Consider the following 25,812-nt stretch of genomic DNA (forward strand, 5'->3'; position numbering starts at 1 on the left):
GTATTCTAAGATGAGGCATTGCCCTAGCTGAATGCCATTCTTGCTTCTCTCAGAGATTTATTGTGTGGCCTCAAGTTAGCTATTTAACAACCTTGTGCCTATTATCACCTGTGTAAATTTAATACACTCATACTACTCTACCCTGGAGAAAGCCGTGGACCTTGACTTGCTTGTTTTAAGAGGAACTGAGGTTATTGCATTAACGGTGTTGTATAAATGCCACGAGTTGTAAGCTTGTGTGTGAGCACTGTGACACTAAGATGCGTGGTACGGACATGGTCCCAAAACAGCATTTGCGAAGATGGATGTTGCCTGCATGAATGGCGATGCAAAACACCTACTGTGGGCAGTAAATGACATTCCAGCCCACTGTTCCGGGGTTTGCAAGTGCCTTGGCTCCCGTGTGCCTCAAATTAGGTGGAGAGAGCATGTCCCAAGGTAACGGAGCTGCCGTCACTGCCGCGCACCCGTGTCTCTCTCTGCCCGGACCCTGCTTTCCCGTCCTTCACCCTACTGCCTGCCCCTGCGATTCCGGGCTCCCTGAAACCCGAGTTGCGCAGCCCCGGGGCCATTCCAGCCCCGCCGACGAAGGCACCTCGGCTCCCTTGGGCGCGCCGCGGCCGGGGCAGCCCCCCCGCCCCGCTCCTTCCCCGCCGCGCCCCGGCTGCCCCGGGCCGGCCGCTGCCCCCGACCTCCCCTTCCCCGCCGCGGTCCGAGCGGATCAGCGGGCGCGGCGCTGCGATGGAGCGGCGAGCGGCAACGGCGGCCGCCAGGAGAGGAGGAGGAGGAGGAGGAAGAGGAGGAGGAGGAGGAAGGGAGAGCTTAGCGCTGTGCCGGCTGGCGCAGAGGCGCGGCTGAGCGCTCCAGCGGGAGCCCGGGGCCCAGCGCACCGTGCGAGAGCCCGGGGCGGAAGGAGCGGAGATGCGGCTGCTCTCCCCGCGCCGCTAAAGCTCCCGGTCGCTCGCCCGGAGGAGGGAGGGCGGGAGGGTCCGTCCTTCTCGCAGCTCTGCGGGCTCGAAGGGTGCCGGTGCAGTCCCCTCTTGCTTTTATTCCAGCCCCGGAGCAGAAGCCGCCGTCGCCGCCGCCCCCTCCTCTCCCTTCCTGCGCCCTTCCCACCATGAGCGGGGCCGTTTTCACCTTATAAAGATGGCGGTGTGGGATCGCTGCAACCTTTAGACTAATGACTGTCAGAAACATCGCCTCCATCTGTAATATGGTGAGTGCTCGCAGGCAGGCGCGCCGGCGGGGGGCGAGGGCGGCCCAGCAGCCCCCCTCCCGGGGGCCGGCCCTGCTGGGGCCGGCGAAGGGGCGGCTGGGGCTCCCCCGAGGGGCGCCAGCCAAAGGCAGAGACCGCATCCCTGCCCCCGGCGGCGGGGGAGCCGGGCAGGCTGCGCCGGGACGTGCCTGGGGTGGAGTTGGCCGGAGGAGAGTGGCGATGTCCCGAGGAGTTTTCCCGGAGCGGGCCGGGGAGGGACGGAGATGCTGAGCCGATACGCGTCGCGGACGGAGCCGCAGCCCGCCCTTCCTCCTCCTGCCCTAATAATCCTGCGAAAGGCCCCCAAAGTTGGGTTCTGCATCCACGTTAAGTCAGTGACCCCATTTAACCCCCTCGGGCCGGCAGCCCGTGGTCGCATGGGGCCAGAGCTCCCCAGGTTACACAGAAAACGAAGGTGTTTAGATGCCTGATAATACGCTTTTGGTTTCCGATGCTAGGTACCTGTTCTAGGAAGTCCTGACTTTAGAGATAACATCGGAGTTTAGCTTGCACTGCATGCCACTTGGAGAGGACTGCTGTTCGTTAAGTACTCTTGAATCACTTAGCTCTCTCTAAATCAGACCAGGCAATTAGGAAATAAGGAAGCAATAAGGAAACATTAATATTTTTGTTTGTTATGTTCAGACTCTGCCACTTGCCTCCCCAGGAACACTTGAAAGGGCACTTTCTGCATTGTGCTTGGATCTAATTTTAATCCCAACAAATTTGGAGCATCTGACTGGCCTTAGATTTTTGAAACTTCTTGGTGGGGGAAGGGAGAGCCCAAATTTTGTCTGTCCAAGATTTTTTAATACAGTGAGGCAGTAATAAACTTGCCAAAGAAACGGGTGTGTGCTAGGCACCCCAATGCAAACAGAAGAGAAGCCTGTTTCTGCACATTTTGTTGTTTTAGTCTGTATTTTTCCCACTTATTTCCAGGTTCTTCAAGAGCAGCTACACGCAGTTGCCAGCTTCCCTCCATGTGGTGCTCCAGCATGCCTTGTGCTGGTGCTGCCACACATACCGTTCATCTGCCCTGGAGAACGGAGCCTACCTCTAGGGTAAGGCAACAGGCACAGCCCCAGAGGCCTGGCTCCTGCGGGGTCAGCAGCAGTGGTTTGGGGGAGGGAGAGTGGATTGTGAGCCTGCCTCCCTTCCACGTGTCCACGCTTCCACTCAAGTGGGCTTGCTCTTTCGTTTCCAACCAGATGCCCAGGGCATCCCACCCATAGTTCTGACGAGCCTCAGTCCTCCTTTTGAAACGTCTGCTCTGAAATGCAGAGAGGAAGGGTTGGATTTGAGGTTAAAAATACTTAATGCAAAATCCAGACTTGGGGTAAAATAATCTGGGTGCTCACACTTTTTACCAACAGAAAGTAGTTTTCTAAACTTTTAATTGTTCTTTATAATTTCCAGTACAGTGAGCCAGGGATATTGCAAAGAAAGGTTTAGGAAACAGTACAGGACGGAGAGGAAAACTTGGGTGCACTTACCTTCCTTCTGAGACAGGCTCCGTTTTTTTATTGCTGATGAATGGTGGGTGTGATGCCCTGCAGACTGCATAAGACAGCACCACATGAAGGGGAGCTGGAGACTCTCAGGTGGTTGTAAGACTTTTTCATTGACATAAAGTACTAGGAACTCCATGATTTTCGTGTGCTTCAGACAGATGCACTTGTATGCAGTACGCTTCTCCCAAAGACTGAACAGATTCACAGTAAAATTGTTGAGCTTGTTCTAATGGTGTGCTGCTCAGCTGTGGCTGCCAGTATATCCTGTAAAAGTGGCATCCAAGAAAGGGAGAGATTGAGGGAAGAATTAGAGCCTCAGGCAGAAAAGGCATACAAGGGCTCATAGTTCAAGGTAATTCTAGCTCACGGTACCAGTACTGTGACAGAAGGGGAAGTTGGTTTAACGATAATGATGTTTTAAAGCTATATATTCCTTGGGGTCTCTGTACTTAACTTTTAGAGATGTTGCGTTGTGTTGGTCACAATTAGTCTTTTCTGGATAACCCACAGGGACTGGAAGTTCTTTTAGGAAAAAAGGCTGACGTTTTCAGAAAGCTGCAGGAATTTGGGGCTGTAAGAGAAACATAAATTCTTGGAAGTATTGACAATACCGCATTATGGCTCCTCCAAAATGTGTCTGCCTAGATGAGGTGGTGATCTTGAATGTAATGGTCTGTAGGAGGAGCTATGACAACCCTCCATTAGAATGCGACTGTGTAAGGTTAGAGGTATATAAGAAGACCTTTCACCTGTACAAAACCTGAATACTTGCAGTGTTGACTTGATTTAGGGCATCTATAGAAATCTGCAAGACAAAGACATTAATTTCCAGACCTTGTTCCTGCACTATAATGTAGTGCTTGAAGAGCTGAACTACTTGCAATCTGTAGACTGAGAAATAGCTACATAATTCTTAGGAAATAAAATATATTTTGGTATATAATGCTACATAATTGTATGTTTCTAAGTTTTTTTAACCTGGTTGAGCACAGTAATGAAGCGAAAAAAAAAAAAAAAAAAGTTCTGTTCTTCTTTATCTTTTTCCATTCCTGTTCTTCTTGAGAGTGTTCACAGAGATTATTTTTTTTTTTCCTTACCTTCTGCAAAAAAATTGGATCATGCCTGGTTGATTGTTGTTTTCTGTTGGTTGGTTGGGTTTTTTTGGGGAGGGAGCAGGGGGAGAGAGACAGAGGGAGGAATTGGCCGTGAAATACTTGTCTTTCTCTGAACGAAACACAGATTATGTTTTCAATGGTAGTCATTTCTTGACAAAGTTTTGTTTGTTTGTTTGTTTGTTTGTCCAAGTACTTTCATGTCCTGAAGGGGAAACCAGATAAAATTTAGCTGAATTAATTTAACTCAAGGGAATCTAGCTAGTTGGCATTTTAGGATGTATGTTTGCTATTTAATTGACTGCCTGAAGTCTAGTATGTCAGGTTGTAATTTTGGTCTCCTGAAGATGGTAGAGAATCAGTCTTTTCCAGGAAGGATCAAAGCAAGTGTAGTGAAGCAAGGAAGCCAGGGACAGTATTTAACTTGCTTGCAAAAGAGATCTAGTACTGTGTATTCACTGGATAAATTCTCACATGCTGAGGCAGACACAGCAGGAGCTAACCAGTAAGAAAAAGTGTTAGGTGCAAACTTTCCACTTGGTACATTTATATGTAGAAAATATTCAAATGCATGACTTTCTAGAATTAAACAGAATTCCTGTATTGTCCTTTGCCAGTTGTGTCCCCCTAGCTGTAATAACAATAGTACTAATTATTATTTGCTGATTTGGTTAATGAGACCAAAGAGCTAAAACTTGTTCTGTTAGGGTGGAGGGGATGAAGGCAACTGGGCCTAAAGGAATCGGTGGGACTCTTATGTGGGTGCAGTGGCCACCCTCACTGAAAAAGGGAATTCCAGTCCCCAAGATGTTCCTCTTACCTGTCTTTCAGATACTGGGAAAGTTCATCCACTCTATCTGCACACCAGGTTCGCCACAGAATGAGTTATACAATAGGCAATCATCAGCTTTTATGTAGGACAGGTACAGTAGATGTGAAGAAGTATAAGATACACTGAAGAAACTCTGTCTGAGGGAAAACCAAAACCCGGTGCCATGTAACACTTGTACACTGTAGACACAAAGCAGGGATGTGCTCTTAGCCCCTAGGATTCCGTAGTCCTCATGTACTGTTTCTGTGAGATAACCTGATGACTTAACTACAAAATGCTGGTTCAAAGGTAGATATGTATGCTGGCGTTTTAAGATTGTTGCTTACTGAAATTCTCTGCAGCATGTTTCTCTGTTGATGAGCTTTTGGTACTTCTCTGAGTTCTGAGTTAAGCTCATGCTGCAGCTGTGACCTAGGGGTATTACTGTTATGTGCAGTGAAGGACATCTAACCATCTCAGAATGTACTGACACGTATTTTTACAAAGATGGCTAACAAGCTCTGTGGACCATATTTCTCCTAAATACTTTTTACTATTCTGATGAGAAGAGGTATTAATCTCCTTTTCATAGTTTTATAATAGTATTTCAATTAATCTGATCTGCACTTCAGAGTGCTCTGTCAATTTAATAAATGGGACATTCTGAACACATTCAGATTGCTTCTAACACAAGGTATCATCTGAGATACCTCACAGTTGCTCCTGGTAGTTGTTGTATAGATATCCTTTGGAAAAAAGGTTGAAGTTCCTCAGAGTAATTTTAGTTTTTATTAATTGAGCTTTCATGTTGCCCATTCTTCTCATAGTCTCTATGAGTTTCATAACAATTGGTGTTTTTCTTCAGGAATATGTTCACACAATTCACCAAGAATTATGTGAATACTTGTGAATGTCAGCTTTCATTAAAAAAAAAAAAAATAAAAAAAAATTTAACCATCCTAGACACTAGTTGTAGAGAAAAACATAAAAACATGCAAGTCTCTACATTCAGTAAGCAAATAAGAATAACTGTTGGATTGTTTGTTTGTTTTTAATGTAATGACTTTAGAGACTCATTGCAGTATTTGTTTGAATATAGGGCATCGCCAGAATGAGAACTCAAGCTACAAACAAGATCTGGAAAATGCTTGATTTAAAAAAAAATAAATTACAGTTGTAGTCCTGTAAAAATAGTCAAATTCTACTTCGTACAATAAGAGTGCTATTGGATTACAGAACTGATCACTATGACTTTCAAATGGATTTATTCATTTGGACAACCTACAGCGCATATATCTTCATGACTTTTAAAATTTCTCCTATAACAGAGATTAAGGCAGGATAATACATGTCAAAACAGTAAAACAGCTATCTGAAGGCATATTTAGATTGATAAAGGAAAATAGATTTTTACATCTGAAAAAATTAGTTACAGGCAGTTCAAGCAGTGCAATTTTAGAAGCGTAGTCTCCAGAGTGCACAATTTCAGTATGACATATATAAAAAATACAGAAACAAAAATATGAAAAATATAGAGAATGTGAAGTCTAATTATTGTAATACCTTTCTGAAGTAATGAGAAACTTGAGAGTATGGCTGACAAATGGGCACTGGACTGACAAGCAGAAAGTGTGCGTTCCATTAGAAAATAAACAGAAGTCCACAAAAGATATTTTTTATTGAACAGAGGAGGATGTGCAAAGTGAGAATTATACATTGGAAATTTATGTATTACGATAACCTGGATTAATGACTGAGACTTGTCTTGCATGAGTACCTTTTTTATGGTTAAAGTTGTTATCATTCACTTACTAGTTGTTTAGAAGACAAACACAACAAGACAATTCATGAATACAATGTGTGATTTACAGTGTGTTTCTTTTAGATGTATACAGGTTTTGGCTTCAAGTTGATGAATTAAGAGCAAAGCAGTGGTTATGCCAAATACGTTAATAAAGGAACCTCTTAATTACAGCTCAGCAAGGCTGAGTGAGTCTGAATTGTGGAAGAGATGAAATTAAAAGCAGACTCTGGACCCTGATTTGATTAACTGTGTGTGGTGGGGAAGCGCCATGCAGGAGGTGAAGTCCTGGTGGGTTTGAAGAGCCACAGTATGTGGTGTGTAAATCACGGCCAGTCAGAGAGGTAGTCAGCAAAGTCTCTTCTGCTGATCTTCCTTTAGACTCAATAAACTGTCCTTGTCCGGCTGCTTGGTAGATACACTTATATACATTTGTGTACTCCTGACACCACAGTATATCAGTGCTTCTGGGGAATAAATGAACTTGCACCTCCACCATCAGGGCTCCATTATAAGCATGTTCTTTGGTATGATCAGCCGTTGCAGAGAAGGCTGCTCTGCTGATGGTTTCAAGCCAGCCATTACTGGATAGTGTGTGTTGTGGTTATTAATTTGATTTCACAGTTAATGACCTAATAATATTTGCATCTAAACTGACCTAGAACAATAAAATCTCCAACTGTCCACTGGAATTACATTTGATACACCTGTGTCATTTCTGATGTGTGTCTGTCAAACTTGAAGATTTCCAGTGATGGTGACTATGTCATCTCTCTAGGCAGTCTATCCCAATGCTTCAATGTCCTTATGACTAGAATGTTTCCTAATGTCTTACTTGAATCTACATTATTGTAATTTGATCTTGGTACTTCTCATCCTGTGCACCCTTGAAATCGAGAACAGACTAGTTCCCTTCTGTAACAAACTATATACCTGAAAATATTGTCATGCCCTGCCTTAGCCTTTTCTGTCTTATGCAACACAACCCTGTTCAACCTGTTTTTACAGGTCATTTTGCTCTCCAGATGAGTTTTTCATTTTGACTGCCTTCTTTTGGACCCCCTCCAGTTATCTTCATCTTTCTTGAAACCTAGCACCCAAACCTGGATGTAAGGTCCTGTCTGAAGTATTACCAGTGGCAAGTTAAACAGGAAAGTTACTTTAACAACTATCTGCAACAATTTTATTATGTTGTCAACATTTTTTGTGTTCTTTTGAAATAGCACTGCATAGCTGATGCTTATTCATCTTATACTATACTATGGTCTCTAGATTTTTTTTTTTTAAGTGTTATTACCTTAGTTCCCAATTCTGTACATGTACAGGTGATTCTTCTCTTCATGTGCAGAAGCTTGCACTTGTCTCAGCTGAATTTCAACAATTTTTAGAACATTCCTTTAAAAGTAAACCATTGTCCAAAATTGACTGTCAAAAATAATCCTGAATCCTAAACCTGTCCTGCAACATAACTGCAGCCCTCATAACTCATGTTACATTGAGATGTAATGAAGATATTCTTTCTTCTGTCTCTAGGCTATCAAAGAGTACTCCAGCTGGTGCAGCTGTGAGGAAGTCTAGAAGGTGCCCTGCTTTTAGAATTCTCTGAGGCACCACATATGCAGTATGGGTGGCCCAGACAAAAATGTTATTGAAGAAATTATAGTCTGCAAGCAAACCTCAGTCTCTTTTTCACTTGTGAGGCCATCTTGAGGTTACATGTTCAGAAGAAGGAAACTGGCCAAAAAAAAATGTGTTTGCTACTTGTTCCAGCAAAAGCCTGAGTGCCACTAATCCAAGAACAATTAAACTGGGAATGGAGACAGACTCATGAGAGAGTACTGAGTTACAGTTTGGTAAAGGTTGTCTAATAATGGAAACATTAAAGGTCAATATTTTTAAAAAGTTACTTACGGATATAGATACTGAACTTGTAACACTTCATTAGAACCTCACTTCCAGTAGTTGGTTGCTTTGTGCTTTGAGAAAACCAAGTTTTTTAAGCTATATAGGACTGAGTGCCTTAACCACTTCATCCAAAATTTTAAGTGGCTCAGGTTTTCAGGTCTCTCAATTTTTATCCGTTTATTGGTAACTACTCAGTAAAGAGCTGAATTTATTTATGGAATACATAATACATAGATCTGTAATTAGAGATAGTTTGGTGCATCCAGCAAAAAAAACAAGTTGGTCATCTCCTTTCAAGCTCTTAAAATTTGCCTTAATGATCACAAAACTCTTTGGAAAAAAAATGTACAAAAATAATTTATTTAAGTACATTGTCTTCAATCACCTTTTCTTCAAAAATGTGAGTACACAGTGTTTTCTCATTCAGTCAGTATCCTTCTACTGTTTACCATGATCCCCTATGTTTTTCATAGCATCCTCTCCTCTTTTGCCTTGTGGCAACAAAGGCCCAAAATAGCTCTGCTGGAGGAACAAGAAAACGTTTCTTTGCAGAAAATAAATTTAAAAAAATGCTAATCTGGCTAAATTCAACCTTCTTGTGGGATTTACACTTTAAAAATTACAAAAGCATTTCAGGTTTGACATTCAATATTTATGAGTTTGAAAGAAGGCTGTTTCAGCTATTCCAATTACTCACCATTCCTCTCCAAAAGTTGAGGTTGTCTCTGAGGATAGTCGAAGTCTAACACCAAAGACAGGTGATGTGTCTATTGGAAGCAGTTGCATATATACTGCATGGTGTGATGTTGTTTGCTTTTCTCTTACTCTCATTTTCTTTGTATTGCTTCTGGGAGCTAAGTCTGGATTTTATTTACAGTTGCTTCATCACTTTTGAGTTATCCATCACTGCTATTTGTTGGCCAGGAGGACTTCCACATCTTTCTTTATCTTCTTTTTCCCTTCCCTCTCGTAGACTGTACCTTCCAAAATCCTGAAACTTGGGCTGCCTGGCCCTGAAGCCATTTCTATTTTTATTCTAATTTCTCTTCTACCAGACCAGATGTCACCCTTAGTTTGTCTTAAGTCTTCAGTTTCTCCCTTCAGGAAACAACTCTATTTCTAGCACAGTGTTCTCACTTGCCCTGAATACTAAGAAAAAAAAAAATAATCTATTTCACAGCTGTATATGGTCTGAAGCCCTTCAATATGGACCAACCATCTTCTATCATTGATCTCTTGTTCTTTACATATTTGTTAAATTTCTGTTTTCATGATTCAATTTTTATGTGTTTTTTTCTTGTATTTTTTAGATTTTCTTGTGAACAGGAGTTTCTGTGTTCTTTCTTATTTTGTATTTTACTGTTTGATGGTTATTCATACTGTGTTTCTATTTATTTAGCAATACCTGTTTAATAAGTTTTCTATAGATGACTTATGAAATGTCTTAATTTCTTTACTGTGTTCACTTTAAATTAAACACATGCATATTTCTATAAATATGCATACCATTTTTCATACCTCTAGCAATCTAGGAATCTTGTCTGAATTGCTGTCTTCTGTTTGCTATATCTTTCATATTAGCTCTATTCCATTTCTCATCCTTCATAGAATGATTGTATTTATTTTTTTTTTGCTACATATGATTTAATTATATAATCTGATGTCTTTTTTCCCCCCCACTGCAGTGTTATTTTGTTTACATGCTAAAGTGCAAAGGAAAGGGCATATTTTTTTTACTTAATCTGTTTCATGTGATGCAAACCAGAAATTAAACTCTTTGCAACATTATCAGAAATTTCAGCTAAATAGAAAATTGGCAGACATCCATTAGAAGGCCTAGAGCAAAATAACAAGAGGAAAAAATATAGGTCATGTGGCCAGAATGTTTTTGGAGCGATGGTGTGGTAAAAATCTTGGCTTAGCCTGATTCGACCCATGCTTGGATATGTCTCCAACTGTATGTCTTTGCCATTTTACAAGGGCTGAATACAGGTTGTTAAATTAAGTAGTAAATACTGAATGTTGAATTAAGTGGTAAAACTTCAGAGAAATCCAAGTCACCAACACCACAGAATACATAGTAGGAGTTTCCACATTGACCTAGTTCCCATTCTCATAAGGTCTGGCCACCACAGTAACTTTGTTGTATTTCATTCATTAGTGTATTCTTTTAAGAAGAAGCCAGTCTCCTTTATTGTCTCTATACCCTGATACGAATTTATTTAATAGTCCCAGATCCCAGTTCATTGATTTATGTGGTCTCTCCTCATTTCAGGCTCTGTGGCCACGCTGCCACTCTTGCTGCTTTTTATGAAACTTCAGTAGATTCAGCTGAAGCACAGGACCGTTTATAAAACCATAGAGCATGGATTGCATCAAAAATGTTAGAGCAAGTTTTCACTGCAGAAATTATGAAAATGACTTGCTGGGAGTGGGAACAAGCACAACCATGCTTAAAACTATGCTAAATAGTTATTGTTGATTTTGCTGTAGATTAACCTCAATATGCTAGCATATTTTCTGTATTTGATATGGTTGATTTAAACTGAGTTCTAAATAATTTTTAACACATCTCTAATAACATGTTTTTTTTCCAGTTTAAACTTGTCTTGGGTATACTTTGGAAAAATTTCCAATCATTTCTTCTGCCATCATGTCACCTGCTTCTTGAGGAGATTTCCTATGCAAAACATGTAATACATATGCAACGTGACATGGTTTAAGTTTACTAAATAGTCCACATTTTTTTTTCTATGTAAGAAATATATCCTCCTTTGAAGTACTAGGTCTCTGTGCTTCTTACCTGTTTTGCTACTCTTCTTTTTCTATGAATTTAACAGTATCTTTCTGGAGACCTTAAAATAAACCAGACCGAGATTGCCCTTGATGTAAGAAGGCACAACTCCTAATGAAGTCCATGGGAGTTATGTCAGTTTACCCCAAAATTAAATTTAGCCTCTCTGTTTTATTGGGGAACCAGCACACAGTGCTTCATTATATATTTACAACAGCCAAGGCCTGGTTTCGGAGGGTTAAATCTCTATGATGAGCTGTTACTAAGCATATGTTGTTTCAATAGCATGTACTTTGGAAATTTATAGCTTTTGTATGAAATGTATAGCTTTATAGGAAATGTATAGCTTTTATATGAAGATCAGTTAGTGCACATAGATTTGTTTGGTTAGCAGTGATAATTTTGATTGGTAAACCTGGATTCTTGCTTTCTCACAATATTTACTAGACAATTTAAATGCTAGAAGGGATTTGTCAAACCACCTGATATCCTCTGAAGCAAGAAACCCTGGCCCTGGAGGAAAGGCAAATGAGTAATGTAGGAGCAACCTGTTAGCAGAGCACTTGCATTCTACTTGTCTAACAGCATATACTAAGCTGTAGTTTATGTAAGAGTAGGAGGTTACATTTTAGAGATATTTTTTTCCATGAATTCTAGAGGGAGGGTTTTTTTCAGTGTGGAAAATACTTCCTGCAAAACTGGAAAAACACCCATTTAATTCTTATGTTAGGAAACTTGATTTGAACACAAAAAATGTAATCGAAGAAAACCTTTGCTTTGATCTGAAAGCTGTACAGTGAGTATTAATATGAAGATGGTTTTCTTCAGAAGCTGCACTAATCTTCTGTAGTCATATTCTTCTTTTATCAGACATGGTTTTGAGGGTAACAGTGGCTGCTTGCTTCACTGTTAATATCAGATAGGCAAATGTCTATCAGTTTGCTCCCTCTTGGGAAGTCAGATGCTTTGCTGAATCTGTGCATCTTTGGCAAGACTGACTTGCCAAGCAAGGAAACTAATCCTCATATGGAACTTACATAACTGTCACACTGTAATCTCTCTTGAAAGATAGCCAATAGTTCCTTTGTATAAATCATTATTCTTTCTAAGTTTCTCACTGAGGCTTAGCAGAGCCCAGTGAGGACACATAACACATCCCTTAAGCTTTGTGTGGACTCTTGTGCAGGTAAAGTACTTCAGTCACAAAGGGAATGTCTGGGAACTCACATATGCTTTGTCTGAGCAATGGCTATAGGTATGTGAGAGAAAGGGAGAGACTGCAAAGAGATCTGCTAAGAGGACGTGAAATACAAAATCTTTGGAGCTTTTCTGTAAGCTGCCAACTTGAAGGAGCTGTTTTAATTTCAAGGCTTGCAAATTCTCAAAGAGCACCTGTACTGAGTTTCATACCACTGATTCTGTTGACTAAAATGATCTTTTTTTGATGAGTTGACACGAAATAATAATCTGATATAGTAAGCAGTGGTGATGGTAGGTACAGTAAAGAAACATAAATTGGGCTTTGGGGAGAAGATGGGGAAGGGACACCAGAATTATTGAATATGATTACCAGTAACTTTGAAAAGTTTAGCTGATGAAGTCTCTGAGCAAATAATATATTGAACAAACCTCAGGAACACAGGAAATTTCAGAAATTATCAGATGTTTTACGTTTTGAGATGTTTACAGGGGCATTTTACATGGTTTTATGAAAGTCAGTCAATCAACTGTGCTGTTCTTGTGTGATGGAAATTCTAAGGCATAATATATTAATGCTTCACACTGCAGAGCATGCTCAGCAAGGAAATAAATATATGATGTCAGTAAAGCAATTACCATGCAGATTAAAAGTTGCCTAACTGATAGGTCTTGAATAAATGTATATAGGGAATACTTGTCCAAATGCAGCACTTTTTGTGAGGTCTTAGAGAGACCTATATGCTTAGAGTGGACAGGAGTGAAGATACGTGCTTTGGCAGCAATCTAACTTGATTGCTTGCTTTGTAATCTAAGCTTGTTTAAAAATGGGCATTTTAATGTAGCAAAACTACAGGTAACATCCAAAATTAGTGGTTGTACTTCACAGAACAATAGTTGTGAAAACAGCTTTGGTGTTGGAGTGAAGATACAACTGAACATAACTTGCCACACCAAGGCAGTGACTTAAGAGATGTAACAGTGCTTGGGTTTGTGCACCCTTTGATGTTAGATAGAACAAAATGTCAGATGTATTACATTTGCTTTTAATGTTTGTGATGTTTTTACTAAAACTGGTTTCCAGTCTGGAACCTAAGTATTGTTAAAGGCTGCTGACAAATTAGAAGGGATTCAGAGGAGTTTCAGTAATGCTTAGAAAACCTGCCTTACATCTTGGAACCGGTTTAGCCAAGATAACTTTAAGGGTTTGCTTAAAATCAAAAAGTATCTTTATGAGACAAGAAGGTAATGGGATCCAGCTATTCACGTACACAGTAAAAATAAGGTGTGGGGAGAACCACTGTTGTTGTGACCTGTTCATTTCTAATCAGCCATTACTAGAGTGTCCAGATCAGGCCAGCTCCACTACCTAGAACTGCAAATATTTTTATTGGCTTATGTGACTGTCATGCTTGTCTATGAGTAAGACAGAGTTAGCCTGGCTAATTGTAGCTGAAAGGAGTTTCTGTCTTGACGCTGTCCATAACTTATTATAGAATATTAATATTCTAAATAATTTCTTCCCTCTTTATTTATAGGGCACCAATGCCTCTGCTCTGGAAAAAGACATTGGCCCAGAGCAGTTTCCAATCAATGAACACTACTTTGGATTGGTCAATGTAAGTACCATTTTCAGCAGGCAAATGATATAGAGACCTATGGTTTTGATGTTACTTGAACTTTGGTTTCTTCTTTTTTTTTTTTTTTTTTTTCCTCCCTCAATCTTGTTCTAAGATAGGATTGCCTTTTTTTGAAAAAGTGCTGCTCACGTTCCAGTTTTAGGCAAAGTGGGTTGCGAAACTGTATCAGATGTTTGAAGATAGCTTCATATGCCCCCAGAGAAAACAGTTTTCTGAATCTTTCCAGGGATTAGAATTTACATTTCAATAAAGTTAAAAGTCTGGTTTAGCTATGAAATGTGAGGGAGGAAGTGATGGAAGTATGTACAAGCCTAAGTATAGCAGTTTGCACTGGGGACTTAGGAGGAGCTTTTTTATCTGACTGATGAGAGAATGAGTGAGAATGGCATTTAATCACTTGTTTATTCTCATATAAATTAAACCAATATAGTATTTTTTTCCATTGAAAGCATTAGTCATTCTGCTACTGAGCAGTAAGATAGAGCCCAGTGAGAGTATATTAATATATGGAAACAAGCTTAACAAGATCCACTACAATAAATATATCTCTTGCAAGTGGAAACTTTTACTTTGTATCCTAGTTAATTTAGAACGTCATAGTTTTTTTTCTGTGAAGTGTCAGGGGTGGGTGTAGAAATATATTCCTACAGCAGCTGCATGGCAAAATGGTTGGTATGTAACAGGGGCACAGAAGCCAGAAGTTGAATGAAGCAACTAGTTTTATTGTGATGCACAGGGATTAAGATTGTTTTTTTAATTTTACATGGCAGTTTGGGAACACCTGCTACTGTAACTCCGTGCTACAGGCATTGTATTTTTGCCGGCCGTTTCGGGAAAATGTATTATCATACAAGGCCCAACAGAAAAAGAAGGAAAATCTCTTGACTTGCCTGGCAGATCTTTTCCACAGTATTGCTACTCAGAAGAAGAAAGTTGGAGTTATTCCACCAAAGAAGTTCATATCAAGGTTACGGAAAGAGAATGGTAAGTGTAAAACTAGAATCCTCTTAGAAATTCATACATTGATCAGGAAAGTATAAATAAATATTGGGCAATGTGATCATATTAATCAGATGTTCCCATTAGATTTGTAAATTGCTTTTAGTGCTTTTGAGGGGTTAGATATTAATATTTTATTATCTGTGTACATGATATTATGCTTGAAATAACTGTGCCAGGTTTCAGAAGTTCCCAGAGGTGGATGAATTAATGCTCTGTTCACAGATTGAACTGTACAGTGAGCTAGGGCTAGGAATAAGGTGACACTGCTGTAATTTTTTAATTATTTTTTTGTGGAGTATGACAGAGAGAAACATTGAGGTCAGTTGGCAGTATAGAAACTGTGTGACCTAGGAGTGCTACAAAACACCCTGGAGGACAGGTAACTGTACGTATGTGGGGATGTTCAGCATGTCAACTGCTGCTCTTATTCTTAAAAGTGGTGGGCACAGTCTTACTTTGTGAAGCATGAGGCTCCTTCTGAGCATTGGGTTGGCAACACCATATGCCTAATATTGTAGTAGTTCTAAGGGACATGAAGAACATCCTGAAATAAGGAAGCCTGCCACACAGCACCATTTTGGCCTAGATTCATATCAGTGTGGGTGGCATGCTTAGAAACAGGGCAGCTTTGAATGAAGAGACAAAGTACGACTCAAACACCTGGAAGAAATTTCTTCGTGGTGACAACATATAAATGGGCAGACTGTTCATTCCAGAGCAGGCGTTTGAAAGTGTGACAAAGTTAGCTCTGAGTCATCTAGTGATAAATGCCTCCACACTGTTGGGGATCACTTTTAGGGACTGGATCTTATGTTTTCAGCTTTTTAAAATTAGGGACAGACTTGGTGTGTATTAACCCGCTTATGTGTCCAGGTTAGACACTACAAAGCCAAGGATCTGTGCAGTATTTTCTGAGGAAATCCATGTGACCTTTTTCAGGAGCAGGGGGATAAAAATACACATTTATTGGGAACACAGATTCTTTTTTCTTCAATGTGGTGGGCAAATTAAGCCTTCACTGGAGAAGTCTGTACTAAATCACCACTGAAATGTTCTCTCCTCATGCAAGCATTTCTTACTGAAGAGGACAAGTCTCTGTTCAACAGACTTGTGTGTGAAAAATGAGCTTTGTTAGATGATGTTATTATTATTATCTGTGGTGAGTTAGCCTTGGCTGACTGCCAGATGCCTACCAAGCCTGTCTCTCACCTGCCTCCTTAGCAGGACAGGGGGAGAAAATAAGATGAAAAAAACTTGTGCATTGAAATAAAGGCAGTTTAATAAAAAAAAAAGAAAAAAAAAGCAAAGGCCGCATGCAGAAGCAAAGCAAAACCAAAGGAGATTTATTCTTTATGTCTCATCATCAGGAGATTGCCAGCCACTCCCTGGGAAGCAGAGCCTTGGTATGCATAAGCATTGCTTCAGAAGTCAAGTGTCTTAATAATGAATCTCCATCTCCTTCCTTTCTCTTAGCTTTTATTGCTGAACATGAAGTCGCATGGCATGGAATATCCCTTTGGTCAGTTTGGGTTAGCTGTTCCAGCTATGTCCCCTTCCAACCTCTTGCTCACCCCCTGACTACCAGCATTTGGTGGGGGTTATGGAGATGTGGGAGAGAGAGCCTTCATATTTCATGAGGACTGCTCAGCAATAACCAAAACATTGGTGCCTTACCAATCCTGTTCTAGCCACATGTACAAAGCGCAGCTCTAGATGGGCTGCTCTGAGGAAAGGTAACTCCATCCCAGCCAGACACAGTACACTAGTATGTGTCAGCATCCAATGTCTTCAATTTCCCCAGCTGTGTGTCCTATTGTCCAAACACTGTGATGTTCCGAAGTGTCTGAGGGACTTGGAATATATGGGTGAGAGTCAGTGCTGCCTAAAGTTAAGCATCTAGTCTAAGGAATTAATTTAGGATGAGTCATCCTCTTGCTTTCTTCATTGACTGTAGTGGGAGCCTACACAACCAACTCCAAAGGAGAGTGTAACCCTTCAGACACCTACAGTTAGGTGAGATGAAGCCTTCCCCCAAAGAAGCTTTGCTGAAGCCAGCATGACTGCAAAATTGTTCCTCTTTGGCATGATTCTAAACACTTTGCTGAGCAAGGGCCAGTACATATGTTTGGAAAGAAATGATGAATTTAGTTTCCTTTCTTGAAGGAAAGGATATACTCAGCTTTAGAAATCTCAACTCTCTTCTTCTTCACAGATCTCTTTGACAACTACATGCAGCAGGATGCACATGAGTTTTTAAATTACCTGCTCAACACCATCGCAGACATTTTACAGGAGGAGAAGAAACAGGAAAAGCAAAATGGGAAACTGAAAAACGGCAACATGAATGAAGCTGAAGAGAACAATAAACAAGAACTCACCTGGGTGCATGAGATTTTTCAGGGAACACTGACTAACGAAACTAGATGTTTGAACTGTGAAACCGTAAGCATTGGGATAGATTATTTTTGTTGTTGTTGCCCATTAATAGATAGATACATTTTATATATATAAATATATGAATCTTTTCAGACATCTGAGAATTGTGGATATTCCTGTAGACTTTACTTCTTGAAGTGAGTATATTCTTTTCTAAAAATTTATTATTCTAAGCATTACTTGGCTAACCTACGCCAAGTCTTGCTGTCCTAATACCTATCTCTACAGTTAAAATCCTTGCTAGTTAATCAGTATAATTCCTTATTACTATAACTTCGGGAGAAGATATTCACATCATTATTCCACGTATAAGTAAGTGAAACATTAAGATGAATTTGGGTTAATTAAATTCTAAGAATGTGACTGGCATACAGAGGCTTTGTCATTAATAAACGGTATGTTGTTTTTTTGTTTTGTTGGGGTTTTTTTGTTTTGTTTTTTTTTATCTTTCTAATATTTTCTAGAGGATGCTGTCAGTTTGAAGTCACTTATGTCTGAAGTATAAGCAAAAATTAGTTTTAGTTAGGAAACTTGATTGCAAGTCTCCTATCGATTTCCATGGGTTTCAATCACATACTCCTACTTAAAAGGAAAAGAAATAATAATTTAAAAACCTTATCTTTGTGAGGTTGCTATGTGAAAGGGTAACACAGACAGGAAAAAAACTCTGTTTTGGGGAGAACAATGACACTGATTTTCCAAAAAGGTTGGAGTTAGCCTTACCTAGCCTTTGCTTTGTAAAACGTAGGTGTCAAGGATGAACTAGTTTTCTCAGCTCCTTCTGTAGATGATGGAGATTGCAAAGGATCTCCTCCAGGAAGCTCCATCTGTGTCTAGGCTGTTTCATGAAGCAGAAAGTTTTTAACAGTATCAGGTGGTCTGACTCCATACAGTTTATCTTGGCTCCATGGTGTTACTGAGCTGTTGCAACTGTTGTTGCAGCAAACTGATTGGCCTAAGAATAATGTATTTTTAACTCAGACCAGTACTGCCACCAAGGACTTCCTCTAAAGAAAATGCAACTTGAGATTTTCTGCATTAAGGTGGGAGAAGGTGCCCAAAAAAGGTATCTTCAGACAACAAGCTGAGGTTAAATATCTAATTTTAGACAACAGAAGTTAGGTGAGATAAACCCTTTATAGATCCTACCAGATGTGTAAAAGCACATATTCTGATATTTCTAATCATAAAGAATAGCTCTGTACTCCAAGAAAATATGACTTGGGTTTGAGTCAGAGAGGGGAGGGAAAGAGATACAGTGATATTCAACATGAAAAAAGGGGTTAGACCAAGTTTGGAAGAAGTTTGTATGAGTGAAAACACGAGAGAGATATTGAAAATTAATTACTGAATCTATTTCAACTATAAAAACCCAAGTATATAATAGCAAGTTAAAATAAGTGAAAAGATAAAATTATTTTTTAACTGACAAGCTTCTTGAAATAGTTGTGTCTTAATTCTAAATTAATATCCAGTATTTACTCAGACAAACCGTACTGAAGTCAGGATGTGCCCTTGGGTAACAGCAAAACTGCACAGTGCCCTATTTGAAATTCAAAGTGACCAAGCTTTATGGAAAAAATATCTCTAGGTACTGCTGCTGTAGGAAGGCTTGTCTGTAGCTTCCTGTGAAGGCAGAAATACTGTATACTACTTAGGATACTTTCCCATGTTGTTTTTAATGTATTGTTTTATCTTGAAATCTCTGAGAAATAGTAAAATGGACTAAAAGATGTTCCTTTGCTAAAATATTCATATGTGGTGCATGAAGAATCATTCAGACGCCAGCAGCTGTTATTCTGGTTTTCCAGTTACCCTTAGTTTTGATCTGTATTATTCTATCTCCAGCTAGCTCATCTTCCCCTTCCAGTAAATATTTGATATACTGAAATCAATAACAAAATTCCTAGCTTCTTTGTGGTATTCAGATGAAACACTACACTTGCCAAAGACTTTTCCAAGTATTCAGCCTCTTTCTTGATATGCAGAGTGTCTCATAGAACTCTAGTTCCAGCTGTAGAGACACAATGTTCTCTGAAGCTTTGTTGCTCTATCTTTCAAATTCTAGCTGTATGTTTATACTGCAGTTGATTGCTGCCAGTTTTGTGGTTTCCTGTCCCCTGTGGATTGAATCATGTCTCAGGGAGGGTTTTTGTTAGAACTGCTGTTCATTTTAATTAGGTGCACGTTCTGCCTTTGTACATCTTTGATACTATCAAAATTAATCCTGCTAAAGGTGTTCCTCTGGATTCAGGACTCATATGGGCTTCATTCACCATGCTTATAGGATCCCTGACATAACACAAAGATGAGCTGAAAGTAGCACATAACATTCACATCTGTAAAATTGCAGAAATCTGAGCACGAGTAATTTGTGTCAGAACAATGGATTAAAACCTTCACTGAAGTTCTTGATTTGAACTTCATTATCCTATCATCTGATTTAGTTATTCTGAGGAAATGCAGTCATAGGAGACAAAATATAGAGTGTTCATGCAGCATTTTATAAACAGAATTGTTTGTTATGAATATGACTAAATTCATGTGCAGTAAGTAATTCTGCAGTCTTTTTCACTCAGGTGAAGCATTACAATTACCTGTTTGAATGATTTTTTTTTTCTTTTACATCATTTTCAAGATTAAACACTAAGTGAAAAATCATTTTCAAATCAAAAATCAGTATCTGCCATTCTGAAAATGTTTGGGGTTACTTTTTTAAAATAAAAACTCTTTATTAGAATTTTTCTCCTCTTGTTCTGTCTTAAAAAACATTGGCAAAATCAAAGTGATTTTGCAAAATATTATCACTTGGCCATTTTTACCTTTAATATTTTAATTTTTAAATCAAAATTATTGATCAGGAACATCATTCAATGGGGAAATGCAACTGTCAAGGTTTATATTTCAACTAGAAATATAAATCCAGCCTTTTGAATGTTCACTGGAGAGAAAACATAACATGGTTAAATATGATATTTCTTGACAGGTGCTTATTTGGAAAATATCTTCATTGCATTCTTAATAGTGGAAATAATTATGTAGGGCACAAACTCTGATTATATAGTATAATATATTATACAAAGGGTAAATAAAATTCCAGTAAAATAATTCCAGTCTGTGTTGCGTAACAAGGGAACATGCAATGCAACAGTCACAGCTAATATAGTAGATGATGGTTCACTATTAATGAACAGTAGACTGTAGTCACTGGCCCACGGTTGGTGGGCTTGGATAAGTGGAACAGACAGAAGTTAAATTATATGAAAACTGTATTGGTAGAGTTATTAATAAATATAGTGTTAGGGAACTAGAAAAAAAATTGAAAGCATTGAAATTAATTATTTTTGTGTAATTTATTTCTGCAGAAATTGCTCTATCATTAACATTTGCACATAGATATAAGCAGCATTTAAATGTATGGCATTTTACTAAGTCTATGTTTTACATGTATATTTTTGCAACAGGTTAGTAGCAAAGATGAAGATTTTCTTGACCTTTCTGTTGATGTGGAGCAGAACACATCAATTACACACTGTCTAAGGTAAATGAATGCATCTCTTTGGCAGATAGTTCTGTCTGACTTTGCTAAACTTTCCAAGTCTACTAGGTACAGAAAAGAGAAGTAGAATAACATTGGGTTTGAGCTTTTCCCAAGCAGAAGAAAAAATACTGTAAACTGGATATTTCCTCTAGTGACAAAATATACATTAATGTATTTTATTTTCCTCACTTTCTCTTTCAATGTATGTATTAGAAAGAGAAAAAAAAATCATCTCTTGGGGAAAATAATTGATTGTGTTGTCATCTGGAATAACTGTTGCAGAATAATAATTGGCTTCAAAAGGATTTAAGTTTGCTTATCTTTAAGTTTCTATTCAAGTGCTTTGTTGATTAAGACTTATGTGCATATTAAAAGTTAAGTATGTGATCTGCAGAATAAGTGCTAGAGTCCCCAGAAGGCAAAAGATTTTAGAAGTCTGCTTTTTTGCCATATAAGTTTCTTATTCTGTGTCTCATCCTAAAATTTCAGTTTCATTTCTGCTTTTAGTACACTCTTAACTATTAAACAAATACTTCAGAGATCAAAATAATTTTCAGACTTGCATGGATGATCATTCTGAGAGATTTAAAATATCTGGAGTTTTGGCATTGATGAAATAAACCAATACCTAGATTTAGGACAATATGTTGCTGCTCTAGAGGTAATGATTAACAGTTGATCAAATTACTCTTTCAATCTCCAAAATTGTTACCAAGTTTGAAATTGCATTTAACTGTTGCTCTGGAATGCTTAGGAAGGGTTGCCTGGCATCTCATACCAAGCTGAGAGTTACAGAAAGAGAAAGCATAGGAGGTATTACCCACTTCTGAGCCAGAAAGCAGTGATTTCTCTGTGGATACCACAAGTGCACTAAGTAACTTGTGTTACATTTTGAAATGCTAGATCCAGTAAGCTTTTTTCTTTCTCAACTTCTGTTCAGTCTCCTGTAGAACACTGTAGTAGTCCTTAGCCTTCAAGTAGTTCACACTGCAGTAACTAGTGTCATTTTAAAAGATGAACAAACTGAAAGGCAGCTCTGAAAAGGAATGCATTATTTTCTTTTTTTTGTCTTGTTGTCTCTTTTTCTGCTCATGGTCACTGATAACTGAATCAGTATTGATACTACAGGCTTTTGTTTGCACACTTTTAAGTTCTTCACTGTAGTTCTTCACTGTATTTTGAACTTGTTTTTGTCAGCATTACTTACCTTTCCCTATGGTGTTCAAAAGTCAATTTGAAATCACACTCACATGCAAGGAGACTGAAGTGTGTATCTTTTCAGGTCCTTTCTAAGCTGAGTTGTTATTTGGTTCTATGATGTACAGCTACTGGAGACTGAGCACTGACTTTTTCTTACAACTTAGTCTGGTGAACTTGTTAGAAACTGTTGATGTATGTAAGTTAGCATTTGTCCTTCATCTTTCTCAAATTTTTTATTTGATTTCTTAATTGTTAAGTTTACTGGAAATGTTTTGTTTGAAAAGGCTGTCAGATGCAAAGACACAGAGTACTTCAGTAAAAGTACCAATAGCATTTCTACTAGTGAACAGCCAGTGGCTGTAGCTTATGATCTGGAAGAACTGCTTCTGCACTACTGCAACTAACAGGTGAATGGTGGAGTTGAAAGGGACCACAAGAGATTAGTCCCTACCTCCGCCTCAGACAGTGTGCTTGTCCAATCTGTTCCAAAAGATCTTTTAGCAGTAGTAGCTCAATTGCCTATTCCCAGTCCTTCCTGTTTTTACTACTAACAAGCTTTTCCCACCATGTAACATGAAATGTCTTTGTTAAAGTTCAAGCCCTTTTCTACTTGTCCTGTGTACTCTCGACGTAAATCAAGGGTTGTTCTCCTTTCTCTTAACACCAGCCTTTTACATATAGGAAGAATGCCATCACTTTCTTTCTAATTTAAACAGGCTGAAGTCATTCAACCTTTCCTTCACATTGTTTCTAGATCTCTGCTCATGTTCATTACTATTTGGCCTTCTGTCCAATTGAACCTCCCTCTTGAACTCTACATTTCTAGAATTGCAGTTGGCCAAAATTAGGCACCACATTTCATTAGAGATCTACACAGTCCTGAAAAGAATGGATGCACTAAAAGTTTGGTTATATATCCCAGTATAGTATTTGTTTTTACTCCAACAGCATGACATGCATTTTCAAGTCCACCCATTGTTCCTTTTGGAAATAAAGGGAACAAAACCTCCATTTTTTCTTTTCTTGGGGTGGGAGGTGCATGTTGCTAATTACAGATTATACAGGAAGAGAATCATCACCTATCATCTAGTCTGATTGTCTTTTACACTAGCAGCATGTCTACTTTTGTTTAGAAAACATATATTTGGTTAGAATATAGATTTCCTCTCACTGCTTTATGGTATTATGCATTATCAAAGTGTAAGTGCTTTTGTGGTTTCTGTTAATAGGAACAGCTATTTCTCTTTCTGGAAACTTTACTGCTTCAGTATTTTTAGCAACTGCTTTGCTATGTCTTTACAGCTTTAAGTGCTAGTGCTACTGCATTGAAAAGGTAAATTTAAAAAAAACCTGTTCAAGATAACATTTAAGTAGAATGTGTTTCTTTACTACTACAGATGAATGTTCTTTTTAGTTATTTCTGTAGCATTTCAGATTGAAAAGGTCCTTGTGTAGATAAGAGGTCCAAAGAACACAAGCCTCTGGCATAGTCTAACTCCACAGGGTGGACCATTGGGCCTGAAGCAATAGAAGTCTAATAACAAATATAGTACATATCTATTATTTTTATTTCCACTAGGAGCTGCAAAGTTTGCCAGTCCATTTGTTCCTGACTTTTAACTAGTTCGCCTGTGCTTTTTTATTCCACTAAGAATTCTTTCATCTCTTAAAACAGAACATTTTTATTATTTACACATATAAACAATAGAAAACTTCTTTCACACTGTAGCATAGAGGCTGTAGGGAGACATACTGTGGATGCCTGAAGCCAATGATAAATTAGTGTATCTATCTTGAGAAGGTATATTTAAAAAATTCTTTCTCCTGTTAAAATACCATACAAACAGAATGCAGATTGTCCTGTTTATGCAACAGGAAAGAATTAGAAATGTCTTGAAACTAGCTCTGCACATATAGAGAAAAGTTCCTCAAACCTATAATTCTTATATTTGTAGACTCTTCGTGAACTCCAGTCAATGATCTGTTGTTTTAACTGTTCAACATCTATTAGAAGTGCCATGCTGAAGATTCTGAATTGATGAAACAGCTACTGAAGTTGCAGTTGTAAAGGGCAGCAAAAGCATCTAAAAGCATCTAATTCTCACCTACATACCCCTCTTCCCCCAAGGAAAGAGTTATTGGTTATAAATATGCCACCAGTTTTGTTCCTGGTACAGAAGAAGGAATTAATATGATCTGAATAAGTGAGTTAGTAGTGCCTCTAAATTCCATGACGGTGCCTCTCCTGCTTTAGAAGAATAGGGTAACAACCTGCCAGGTGGAAGAAGAAGTCAAAAGAATAAAAGAACAAATGCTAAGGGACATGTAAGGGAATGTCACTCAGCTTATCAAGTATTTGCATATTTCTCCAGCTTCCACAGAAGTAATTCCCATAGCAATTGGCTTATTTAAAATGTTAGATATAATTGGTTTCAGAATAATTAATACATTTTAAAAGGAATTCAGAAACTCTTTGAGTTTAATTCATTTTCATGGGTGGTTTGGCATAAACAAGCCGGTATCTATCAAATTTCTACCATCTCTACATGTTTCTTTTTGTTAGGAAAATATTATTTCTAGTGCTTCACTTTGAGGTGGGAAGGAAGCTAGTAAGTTCCACAAGTTAGTTTGTTGTTTGTTTGTTGTTTTTTGTTTGTTTGTTTGTTTGTTTTTTTAATGGAGACTTTAGATTTTGAAAATAAACATCAGACTTTTTCCTTTACAGAAGACCTAAAACTTACACAAGCACATTCTACTGAATCTGGCAGCATTATGCTCCCCACACATATAACCTGTCTCTAATCTTTTTTAAAGTTTCATCTCTTCACTTATGATTCCCTGAAAGTTACCATGATTTTCAGAGGAAATGGCTGAATTTAGTTAATTTTGTCTTTAAATTCAAATGTGAAATCAAATATTAGAGATCCATGTTTACCACTGAAGCAAATCCTTTCCAGTGATCATGCTTTATTTCTCTTTTAGTTAAAACATTATACTTACGATCAAAGTTTTGTTGCAAGTTGTTTTTCAAGAGATGTATTTTGTCCTAAATTTCAGAACTTTCTGATCAAATTGTTTAAGACCATATAAAGAAAAATACTAGTAAAATCCTTCTCAGTTAATATAAATATTATTCAGTCATATAAAGTGCTTCTTTGTCATACCTGTCAACCTTAAAGAACTTAAAACTTGAACATGGAAAATCCTTCTCTTTTATGAAGTTATGTAAATCACTTCTAATACCTGGCAATCTGCATAGTCTGCAGCTCTCCCATCACCCCTGTGGTGATGATGCCAGGAAGAAATAATCAGACAGAATCCTCCCTTTGCCTTTGTAAGATGTTTCTGGTGCTGTCTACTGGGAGATCAGGCTGAACTTGCACAGTGTGGCTTCAGCCTCTGTGCATGTGAACTGCAATGGTAGAATGGAGTTTATTGGGTCTGAATGGGTCTGAATTTGTCTGGAGTTCAGAAGTCTATTAGGTGCAATGTAGGTGCAATCAACAGGACAGTTCTGTACTTCAGATATATCTATTTAAGTCTCAAAGTCACAAGAAAACCTGGGTGCTTGAAGTGGAAGATAGGTGCTTATGTCTGCATTTACAGT

General features: G+C 38.6%; 1 protein-coding gene across 2 annotated transcripts in view; it reads left to right on the top strand.

Annotated features, from left to right (window-relative positions):
• The first annotated feature begins 173 nt into the window (after positions 1-173).
• The window catches only part of USP46 (ubiquitin specific peptidase 46), a 35,395-nt gene continuing 9,756 nt past the window's right edge, over positions 174-25,812 (top strand). The window contains exons 1-6 of one of the 2 annotated variants that reach the window (XM_032999074.2): positions 174-1,216; positions 2,195-2,316; positions 13,925-14,005; positions 14,797-15,010; positions 17,241-17,470; positions 20,929-21,005. In XM_032999074.2, the coding sequence (XP_032854965.1) occupies positions 2,236-2,316; positions 13,925-14,005; positions 14,797-15,010; positions 17,241-17,470; positions 20,929-21,005 (683 nt within the window). In that variant the 5' untranslated portion in view covers positions 174-1,216; positions 2,195-2,235. The remainder of the gene's footprint in view (positions 1,217-2,194; positions 2,317-13,924; positions 14,006-14,796; positions 15,011-17,240; positions 17,471-20,928; positions 21,006-25,812) is intronic. The other variant, XM_032999075.2, reaches the window with a different exon arrangement.

Source organism: Tyto alba, unplaced genomic scaffold (assembly GCF_018691265.1).
Source record: "Tyto alba isolate M040663 unplaced genomic scaffold, T.alba_DEE_v4.0 Super-Scaffold_6, whole genome shotgun sequence".
Taxonomy (NCBI): Eukaryota; Metazoa; Chordata; class Aves; order Strigiformes; family Tytonidae; genus Tyto; species Tyto alba.